The 11012-nt window shown below is 56.1% G+C and overlaps 1 protein-coding gene across 4 annotated transcripts in view; it reads left to right on the top strand.

The window, feature by feature from the left end:
• Positions 1–7338: 7338 nt before the first annotated feature.
• The window catches only part of KDM2B (lysine demethylase 2B), a 147783-nt gene continuing 144109 nt past the window's right edge, over positions 7339–11012 (top strand). For 3 of the 4 annotated variants that reach the window (XM_060250138.1, XM_060250139.1, XM_060250136.1), the window contains exons 1-3: positions 7339–7425; positions 8739–8883; positions 10384–10462. In XM_060250138.1, coding sequence (XP_060106121.1) covers positions 7393–7425; positions 8739–8883; positions 10384–10462 — 257 coding nt within the window. In that variant the 5' untranslated portion in view covers positions 7339–7392. Of the gene's footprint in view, positions 7426–8738; positions 8884–10383; positions 10463–11012 lie in introns of those variants that run through there. The other variant, XM_060250140.1, reaches the window with a different exon arrangement.

Raw genomic sequence — 11012 nt, 5'->3', positions numbered from 1 at the left:
GTCTTCTCCAGCACCAGATCGAAAGCATCTATTCTTCTGCGCTTGGCTTTCCTTATGGTCCAGCTCTCACAGCCATTCATTATTATTTGTTGTTGTTCAGTCGCACAGTCGAATCCAACTCTTTGTGACCCCATGGACCGAGTCATGCCAGGCCCTCCTGTCTTCCACCATCCTCCGAAGTCTGCTCAAATTTGTGTTAGTTACATCAGTAACGCTGTCCAGCCATCTCCTCCTTTGACGTCCCCTTCTTCTTTTGGTGTAGTTTGGTGTAGTGGTTAAGCCAGTTTAGTGTAGTGGTTAAGTGTGCGGACTCTTATCTGGGAGAACTGGGTTTGATTCCCCACTCCTCCACTTGCACCTGCTAGCATGGCCTTGGGTCAGCCATAGCTCTGACAGAGGTTGTCCTTGAAAGGGCAGCTGCTGTAAGAGCCCTCTCCAGCCCCACCCACCTCACAGGGTGTCTGTTGTGGGGGAGGAAGGTAAAGGAGATTGTGTGCTGCTCTGAGACTCTTCGGAGTGGAGGGCGGGATATAAATCCAATATCATCTTCTTCATCTTGTTTGCCTTCTGTCTTTCCCAGCATCAGGATCTTCTCCAGGGAGTGCTCCCTTCTCATTTGGTGGCCAAAGTATTTGAGCTTCAGCTTCAGCATCTGACCTTCCAGGGAACAGTTAGGGTTGGTTTCCCTTAGGACTGACTGATTTGATCTTCTTGCAATCCAAGGAACTCTCAAGAGTCTTCTCCAGCACCACAGCTCAAAAGCATCGATACCTTGTGGCTAATAGCCACTGATGGACCTCTGCTCCATAGGTTTATCCAATCCTCTACCTGAAAGACCTCAACCAAAGACCCTGGAGAGCTGTTGCCAGTCAGAGGAGACAATACTGACTTGGATGGACCAGGGGTCCAATTCAGTATAAGGCAGTTTTGTGGCCCAGACACTGTTTGTATGATTTGCCTAGTTCTGCAGAGGCAAAGAAAAAAGGTAAAGGTAGTCCCCTGTGCAAGCACCAGTCATTTCCAACTCTGGGGTGATGTCACATCACAACGTTTTCACGGCAGACTTTTGACGGGATGGTTTGCCCTTGCCTTCCCCAGTCATCTACACTGGGGACTCATTTTACCGACCTCGGAAGGATGGAAGGTGGAGTAAACCTTGAGCCGGCTACCTGAACCCAGCTTCCGCTGGGCTCGAACTCAAGTCGTGAGCAGAGAGCTCGGACCGCAGTACTGCAGTTTACCAATCTGCACCACGGGGCTCCTTACAATTTAAAGCCCTCAGTCCCTCATTGTGCCTTCTACACATTATCTCAAGGCAGGCCAGTTTTATTATCCTTCTAAGGCAGGCCAGTTTTATTATCTCTGCATGGCAAACGGGGGCGCTCTGATCGGCAGAATGGCTCAGCTAAGGCCACCCACAGAGTCTGCAGAACAGGAAGAAGAATTGCAGATTTATACCCCACCCTTCTCACTGAATCAGAGACTGAGTGGCTTACAATCTCCTTTATCTCCTTCCCCCACAACAGATACCCTGTGAGGTGGGTGGGGCTGAGAGGGCTCTCACAGCAGCTGCCCTTTCAAGGACAACCTCTGCGAGAGCTATGGCTGACCCAAGGCCATTCCAGCAGCTGCACGTGGAGGATTGGGAAATCAAACCCGGTTCTCCCAGATAAGAGAGCTATGGCTGACCCAAGCCCATTCCAGCAGGTGCAAGTGGAGGAGTGGGGAATGAAACCTGGTTCTCCCAGATAAGAGAGCTATGGCTGACCCAAGGCCATTCGAGCAGCTGCACGTGGAGGAGTGGGGAATCAAACCCGGTTCTTCTAGATAAGAGAGCTATGGCTGACCCAAGGCCATTCGAGCAGCTGCAAGTGGAGGAGTGGGGAATCCAACCCGGTTCTCCCAGATAAGAGAGCTATGGCTGACCCAAGGCCATTCCAGCAGCTGCACGTGGAGGAGTGGGGAATCAAACCCGGTTCTTCCAGGTAAGAGAGCTATGGCTGACCCAAGACCATTCCAGCAGCTGCAAATGGAGGAGTGGGGAATCAAACCCGGTTCTGCCAGATAAGAGCGCTATGGCTGACCCAAGGCCATTCCAGCAGGTGCAAGTGGAGGAGTGGAGAATCAAACCCGGTTCTCCCAGATAAGAGAGCTATGACTGACCCAAGTCCATTCCAGCAGGTGCAAGTGGAGTGGAGAATCAAACCCAGTTCTCCTAGATAAGAGAGCCATGACTGATCCAAGGCCATTCCAGCAGGTGCAAGTGGAGGAGTGGGGAATGAAACCCAGTTCTCCCAGATAAGAGAGCTCTGGCTGACCTAAGACCATTCCAGCAGGTGCAAGTGGAGGAGTGGGGAATGAAACCCGGTTCTCCCAGATAAGAGAGCTATGGCTGATCCAAGGCCATTCCAGCAGGTGCAAGTGGAGAAGTGGGGAATCAAACCCGGTTCTCCCAGATAAGAGAGCTTTGGCTGACCCATGGCCATTCCAGCAGGTGCAAGTGGAGGAGAGGGGAATGAAACCCGGTTCTCCCAGATAAGAGAGCTCTGGCTGACCTAAGACGATTCCAGCAGGTGCAAGTGGAGGAGTGGGGAATGAAACCCGGTTCTCCCAGATAAGAGAGCTATGGCTGATCCAAGGCCATTCCAGCAGGTGCAAGTGGAGAAGTGGGGAATCAAACCCGGTTCTCCCAGATAAGAGAGCTTTGGCTGACCCATGGCCATTCCAGCAGGTGCAAGAGGAGGAGAGGGGAATCAAACCCGGTTCTTCCAGATAAGAGAGCTATGGCTGACCCAAGGCCATTCCAGCAGGTGCAAGTGGAGGAGTGGGGAATCAAACCCGGTTCTCCCAGATAAGAGAGCTATGGCTGACCAAGGCCATTCCAGCAGCTGCACGTGGAGGATTGGGAAATCAAACCCGGTTCTCCCAGATAAGAGAGCTATGGCTGACCCAAGCCCATTCCAGCAGGTGCAAGTGGAGGAGTGGGGAATGAAACCTGGTTCTCCCAGATAAGAGAGCTATGGCTGACCCAAGGCCATTCGAGCAGCTGCACGTGGAGGAGTGGGGAATCAAACCCGGTTCTTCTAGATAAGAGAGCTATGGCTGACCCAAGGCCATTCGAGCAGCTGCAAGTGGAGGAGTGGGGAATCCAACCCGGTTCTCCCAGATAAGAGAGCTATGGCTGACCCAAGGCCATTCCAGCAGCTGCACGTGGAGGAGTGGGGAATCAAACCCGGTTCTTCCAGGTAAGAGAGCTATGGCTGACCCAAGACCATTCCAGCAGCTGCAAATGGAGGAGTGGGGAATCAAACCCGGTTCTGCCAGATAAGAGCGCTATGGCTGACCCAAGGCCATTCCAGCAGGTGCAAGTGGAGGAGTGGAGAATCAAACCCGGTTCTCCCAGATAAGAGAGCTATGACTGACCGAAGTCCATTCCAGCAGGTGCAAGTGGAGTGGAGAATCAAACCCAGTTCTCCTAGATAAGAGAGCCATGACTGATCCAAGGCCATTCCAGCAGGTGCAAGTGGAGGAGTGGGGAATGAAACCCAGTTCTCCCAGATAAGAGAGCTCTGGCTGACCTAAGACCATTCCAGCAGGTGCAAGTGGAGGAGTGGGGAATGAAACCCGGTTCTCCCAGATAAGAGAGCTATGGCTGATCCAAGGCCATTCCAGCAGGTGCAAGTGGAGAAGTGGGGAATCAAACCCGGTTCTCCCAGATAAGAGAGCTTTGGCTGACCCATGGCCATTCCAGCAGGTGCAAGTGGAGGAGAGGGGAATGAAACCCGGTTCTCCCAGATAAGAGAGCTCTGGCTGACCTAAGACGATTCCAGCAGGTGCAAGTGGAGGAGTGGGGAATGAAACCCGGTTCTCCCAGATAAGAGAGCTATGGCTGATCCAAGGCCATTCCAGCAGGTGCAAGTGGAGAAGTGGGGAATCAAACCCGGTTCTCCCAGATAAGAGAGCTTTGGCTGACCCATGGCCATTCCAGCAGGTGCAAGAGGAGGAGAGGGGAATCAAACCCGGTTCTTCCAGATAAGAGAGCTATGGCTGACCCAAGGCCATTCCAGCAGGTGCAAGTGGAGGAGTGGGGAATCCAACCCGGTTCTCCCAGATAAAAGAGCTATGGCTGACCCAAGGCCATTCCAGCAGCAGCACGTGGAGGAGTGGGGAATCAAACCCGGTTCTTCCAGATAAGAGAGCTATGTCTGACCCAAGGCCATTCCAGCAGCTGCAAGTGGAGGAGCGGGGAATCAAACCTGGTTCTTCCAGATAAGAGAGCTATGGCTGACCCAAGGCCATTCCAGCAGCTGCAAGTGGAGGAATGGGGAATCAAACCCGGTTCTCCCACATAGGAGCGCTATGGCTGACCCAAGGCCATTCCAGCAGGTGCAAGTGGAGGAGTGGAGAATCAAACCCGGTTTTCCCATATAAGAGAGCTATGACTGACCCAAGGCCATTCCAGCAGGTGCAAGTGGAGTGGAGAATCAAACCCGGTTCTCCTAGATAAGAGAGCCATGACTGATCCAAGGCCATTCCAGCAGGTTCAAGTGGAGTGGAGAATCAAACCCGGTTCTCCCAGATAAGGGAGCCATGACTGATCCAAGGCCATTCCAGCAGGTGCAAGTGGAGGAGTGGGGAATCAAACCCGGTTCTCCCAGATAAGAGAGCTCTGGCTGACCCAAGGCCATTCCAGCAGGTGCAAGTGGAGGAGTGGGGAATCAAACCTGGTTTTCCCAGATAAGAGAGCTCTGGCTGACCCAAGGCCATTCCAGCAGGTGCAAGTGGAGGAGTGGGGAATGAAACCCGGTTCTCCCAGATAAGAGAGCTCTGGCTGACCCACGGCCATTCCAGCAGGTGCAAGTGGAGTGGGGAATCAATCCCGGTTCTCCCAGATAAGAGGTCTGGCTGACCCAAGGCCATTCCAGCAGCTGCAAGTGGAGGAGTGGGGAATCAAACCCGGTTCTCCCAGATAAGAGAGCTTTTGCTGACCCAAGGCCATTCCAGCAGGTGCAAGTGGAGGAGTGGGGAATCAAACCCGGTTCTGCCAGATAAGAGTCTACGCACTTAACCACTACACCAAACTGGCGGGTCTCAGAGCAGGTAAATGTTCATGAGATCAGCTAGATCAGAATCCAGGAGCACCTGGATGGCCAGGCTACTCCCATCTCATCAGACCCCAGAAGCTAACAGCGGGTGAACACACAGCTGGATGTGGAGTGGTGGGTGGAGTGTCCCGCTAGCCTTGGGGAGACCGAAGTACAAATCTCTCTTCCCCGCAAACTCCACTCCCATGACCTCAGGCCAGGACCATAGCTAGGATTTTAAAGGTTGGGGGGCTTTTTAAAATGTCAGGGGGGCCCCTTTCCCATCCACTGTAGGGTTTGCCACTTCTCAGATGGTTTTTAGGGTAGGGGCAAAAGCTGGAGGTTCTGAAATTGGCAGAAAACCCTAAAACGTTGGGCGGCAGAAGGGAGTGTATCTTGCATGCAAGCAGGGGTTTTTCCTTCCACCTCCCTAACCCCCACCCCAGCGCTTTGCAGCCAGCAGCTCCATCTGTTCCCTTCCCGCCCTGGCCCATGCCACAGGGCTTCCTCTGCCTCCTCAACCTTCGTCCTCTTCACCTGGCTGGTTTTTGCTGCTGCAGTACGCTGTGCCTTGCTCAGCTCTCCCGGTACTGGCTGCCACTGAGGGCACTTTGCTGGCTCAGCCATAGTAGAAATAAAAATAAAAAGCAGGCTGCACCCGGGAGGGCCCCCTGGGAGTTGGGGGGGGGCTGACTGGAAGTCAGGGGGCAGTGCCCCCACAGGCCCCCCTGTGGCTACAGGCCTGCCTCAGGCCCATCTTTCTTTCTCAGCCTGTCCTACCTCACAGGACCGTTGTGAGGCTAGAAAGGCAGAGGGGAGAACCAGGCCAGGAAGGAAAGAGGGTCCCAACCCACCAGGAGACGTCTGGGATTCGTATGAGAAGCCCAAAGCAGCCTTTGAGGTAGGTCCGTAGCTACAGTGGGGCCCGAGAGGGACCAGGCCCGTCCTTCCAACTATATGGCTCCCTGCATCGGAGAGCCCCCAACGTTTCCCCTTTGCTCACCGCCACTCTGAACAAGTAGCAGCGTTGCTGCCGGTCTGGCGGCGTTTCCCCTCTTCCCTAACACACCTTGCAAAGCAAAGGTGGTGGTGGTGGGGGGGGAAGAGTCAAGAGAGGGACACATAAGAAAGGGGTGGGGGGAGCACACCTGCTGTGACTGTCCAGGCGAAAGGGGCGGGGGTTAGTTTGTGGAACTCAAGGCAGCTTACAGTGCCCAGAGCCCTGCACTGCCCCCCCCCCCCCAAACAAAAAACCCTGCTGGGAGCCCCACCAAACTTGAAATCTTGGCCAGGGCCCTGCTTCGAAGGGGGGGGGGGGAAGGACTGGCCTCTGCCTTGCCAAAAGCCAGCCAGCCCCAAAGCCAGGCTTGTGGGGGCCACTGGGCGCCAGGACGGGATCGACATGGTTTTTTTTTGGGGGGGGGGCAAAATGAAAAAAACGAGGCCTCCCTTACGGGCCATTCTATCTTATGGTCCCATAGAACAGAACAGACGCCATATCCATTTTGGCTCTCCCCCTCCTTCGGAGCCCGGGGCAAGACCACCCCCCTTCTGCCCGGGGCAAGACCCCCCCCCCCAGCTTCGGAGGAGGGGGGCGCAAGCCGCCTGGAGGTTTCAGGGTCTCTCTGCCAGCCCCCCCCCCCCACCTCTTTGCAAGGGCGCAGGAGGCCGGGCGCGCCGTCCCGTTGCAGTGCATTAGCCAAGAGGGGCGCCCCCCCGCCCCGGGCCCGATGCACAGCCTCCCCCCCTGCAAAAAACTCTCCTTCTCCTCCTCCTCCTCCTCGGCGCCTGCGTGCTCCAGCGCCGCCCGCCCACTCGTGACCCAGCCGCCCCCCCCCCCTCCGTCCCCGCAAGATGAGCCCCCCCCGGAGGCGAGGCGGAGGAGCGGCGCTGGGTGCCAGGAGCCGGGCGCGCCCCCCCCAGGCCCGCCCCAATGTTTACGTTCCGGGGACTCCCAGGACGCCTGCGCGGCCCCCCCGCCTCCAGCCGGGCTGGGCACTGAGCGGCGCCCGCGGCTGCTGCTGCCGCTGCAGACTTTGCAAAAGAACCGCACCGCCCCCCCCTTCCGCCCCCCCCCAAGGGGGGAAAAAGCCCCCGAAAGTGCCGCTCGCCCCATCGCCCCGGGCAGAACTTTGCCGAGCCCCGGCTGGCCTGGCTGGAGGGGGATCTGGGCGCTCCATGTGTCCCGGGGGGGGCGGGCGGGGGGGCACGGCGGGTCTCCCCCCTCCTCGGCCCGGGTGGGAGGCCGGCCCGGCCGGGGCCCGCCGCGAACTCTTGACAATTCTGAAGAGATGAAACTCTCCGAAAGATGGAGGCGGCGAAGGACTCGGGAAGACGGCTGGTGGGTAGGACGCGGCGGCGGCGGGCCCGGGGATGGGGTGGGAGGGGGGGGGGGTTTGCAACTTGCAACCTTGGTTTTGTCTGGCCGGAGGGGAGCAGGGAGATGCCGCGGGGGTGGGGGGGCGTGGAGGGGCTGCTGCTGCAAGCCTGCCTTGGCGACCTGGCTGGGGATTGTTGGGGGGGGAAGTGTGGGGTGGCGGGGGAGCCCCCTGCAGCCGGGGAGGGGGGAGGGGGCAGCTGCTGTCCTGCAATCTCCCCCCCTTCCCCCCCGAGTCCTTGCAAGCTGGCGGCCTGCGGGAAAAGCCGAGCAACCCAAGTTGGCGTTCACACATGCGGGCTCTGTTGCGCCAGGCGAGCCGGCCTTTCCGTGGCTACGTGCGCCCCCCCCCCCCTTCCGCCTAACACCCTCTGCAATGGGGGGTGGGTGGGTGGGTGGGGGTTAAAGGCCTCCCTGCCCCCTCCTCTCCCCCCAGCCCGGGATCCCCCGCTCGCTGCCCCCTCTTGCACTGCTGTGGCCCCCTCCCTCGGCGGTGCCCACTTTGGAGAAGGCGCCGCAGCGCACCACGCGGGGCTTCCCCGAGGGCGACGGGGAGGGGGGTGTCCCCGGGTTGCATTGGGGGGGGGGACGAGGAAGGGAACTCTCCGGCCCGTGTTACATAACGCGATGTGTGTTTTTAAAAGGGCTGGCTTCCGGTGTGACTGGGGAAACAGTTGGCTTATGTAAATACGGCCGGGGTTGGCTGCGGGTTGCCGCCGCAGGTCCCCCTTTTGGCGGGCAGCGGCGCGGAGGGGCTCGGATCGGGCCCCCTGAAGGGTGGAAGCTGCAAGCCGAGTGCTGGAGAGCGGCGCCGGGGCCTCGGTTCAAGCGGGGCCGGCTGGGGAGCCACGTTGCGGCTGTTCCCCGAGAGAGAGCGCAGACCTTTTTTGTTTTTGCGCAACGTTGACTCACGCGCGAGTCCTGGATGCGCCGCCGAAGTCGCGACCCCCTCCGCGCGTGCCGCCTCCGAAGGAAGCCGGAGCGGTGACTCGGAGTTGCCTGAACTTCAGGAACCAACGAGTTTGGGAAACCCGGCTGCTTTTGGATGCAGCCCCAGTTTGTAAAAAAGAAAACCGACGGGCCCCGCATTTTTTTGGATCTGGGGGCGGGTTGGCGAATTCCTGCACCCTGCGGTAGCGATTTCCCGCGCTCCCCGCCCCGACTATTTGCAAATTGGGAGGTGGTCCCCCCCGGGGTGGCTCGCCCGCGCCCTGCTCCCTCGTCCCAACGAAGCTCTTCTTCTCTTTGCACGCGTGCCTGCGGCCCACCCCCTGTAGCGATCGATTGGGCGACGGCTGTACGACGAGGACGAAGACCTTTCCGACGTGGAGGAGATTGTCAGCATCAGGGGGTTCAATCTGGAAGAGAAACTAAGGAGCAAAATGTACCGCGGGGATTTCGTCCGGCCCATGGAAGGGAAAGGTACGGGCGGGCGGGCGGGGCAGAGGGCCTGGTGGGCTCCGCTGGCGCTGGGTGGGAACCCGACGGCTTTCCACGTGCGCCACGCCGGGCGAGGTTTGTATTTCCCGCCAGCGTCCCCCGTTCCAGGGGATCCGATGACGAAGCCGCCGGGGCCGTGCAGGAGGAGGGGAGGGAGGCTGGGCGGGAAGGAAGGGGGGGAGGATTCCCACCCGGAGCGCTCCGCCGGCCTGGGAACCTCCGCAGACCTGCGGCCGCCTCTCGCGCCTGGAAGGGCGCTTTGCAAACCCGGCGCAGGCTCTCCCCGGTTCCTCTTGCAAATCTCGTTTGCCAGGCCGCAGCAGCTGGAGGAGCGCTGGGCTTAGGATCTCGAGTCTCTCTCAGCCGTTCGCCTTCTCCCTTCCTCCGGGTGACCCTAGCTGGGCCTTTCCCGGCCTTGTACCGTTGAGAGGGTTTTGTAACCCTTTGCCCAGATGCTTGTGGACGATTCTGCTATATAGAATCATGGGGTTAAGGGGTCAGCCCGTGGAGATGAGAGAAAAGTATAGCTTGGTCCAAAAGGCTGGCTTTATCTTTCAAAGTCTCAAGGGATTTGATCTCCTAGAAGCAATTTCCCTTTGCTTAATTCTTCTCTTTCTGGGGGTTTGCCTCCTGCCTGATCCTTTTTTGCCCTATCGAGTGTCCCTGGAGCAGTTTGGATTAAATTTTTAAATTTGATGTAATGAAGGCTGGTTAAAGGAATTTAGTTAAATGGATTGCCTGCCTTTCGACCAATTAGCCCATTCAGATAAAATGCATGTCTATGTTATACCAGCATCTCAATGAAGTTGCCTTTTTTTCCTCCCGTGGTGGGGGAGAAGGCAGGGTGGAAATAATTGCTCAGCCATGAAGCTGTCTGGATGATCTCAGTCCAGTTCCCATCTTTCTAGCCTACTGTGCAAGGTTGCTGTGAAGATAAAACGGGAAGGGGAATCATGTCTACCAGGAAGATCAAGATTAAATTGTATTTCGGAAAGAAATTAAAAATATGTAGGATGGAAGGAAATAAAGGTCATTTGTAGTGTAAAAAATTTAAAAGCTACTATTTTTTGTTACAAGGAAATGTCATTTTAGTCTCTCCCCCTGCCGTTTCTTCCTTATTACAGTAAAAAAAGAGAAAAAAATACTCTCTTTACTGTTTAAAATTCATTTTTGGCAATGCAGAAATTGCATTTAATTCCCTTCAGTTTTGTTCTTTCACTTATTGGTTGAAAGGCAGGGTGAACAGTCAACTTTAAAATTCTGCAGCTGATTTTCTTTATAATGACACAATTTTTAATTGTCTGGTTGATGCACACTTTTAAAAATCTGGAAATAAAGATGTGTGAAAGTGTAGCTGAGGAGGTGGGTTTTGATCATGGCCCAACGGTGCACCTGACAGTAGAAAGACAGGCAGAGTTGCTTGTAAAAACCGGGCTTGAAATGACGCTATGTTGTTTTTTCTCCCTTTCCATTTTCAACCAGACTTCACTTTTGAGTACGTGCAGCGAGAAGCCCTCCGAGTCCCCCTCGTCTTCCGAAGTAAGGATGGACTGGGAATTAAGTAAGGCAGTGCTCTTAACGTCTCATTCTATCTATTTTTTTTAAAAAAAAATTGGAGTAGCTTGCCTTGTCTCAAGGGATCAGGAAGACACTCTGTCCCCTCCCCAGCTGCCAAAAGCTGGCTTGAATAACGTCTTGTGCTGTGTCTGGAAGATGCACAAGTTCTGGCTTTGGTGAATCTCCGGAACTGAGGGCCCATCATCATTGAGAGCTCTCTTTAGCACAGGCAGTGGAAATTAGTTTACCTCCAAGTGTCAGGATAGAATGCTCTTCAGTAGGTACAGCAAAGTGGGTTGCCGTGTTGGTCTGAAGCAGTAGAGCAGAGTTAGAGTCCTGTAGCACCTTTACGACCATTGGACTCCAGCGTTGTTCTAGAAGGTAGACCAGTGATTTTTAATCTGGACTCTGGCTTGTACCTTTAAGAATTGTCCTTTGTGTGCAGTTCTGACAGATGTGCTTTTCTGCTGCTGCAGCAGCACCTGGAAGAAAAAACTGCGCCGTCTTAAGAGCTAGTGCAGGTTAGGGGCTTTGGCGCTGAGCTTTGATTCTGT

The sequence above is a fragment of the Heteronotia binoei genome, chromosome 11 (genome assembly GCF_032191835.1).
Source record: "Heteronotia binoei isolate CCM8104 ecotype False Entrance Well chromosome 11, APGP_CSIRO_Hbin_v1, whole genome shotgun sequence".
NCBI classification, from domain to species: domain Eukaryota; kingdom Metazoa; phylum Chordata; class Lepidosauria; order Squamata; family Gekkonidae; genus Heteronotia; species Heteronotia binoei.
This window is presented reverse-complemented; position numbering and strand designations above follow the sequence as displayed.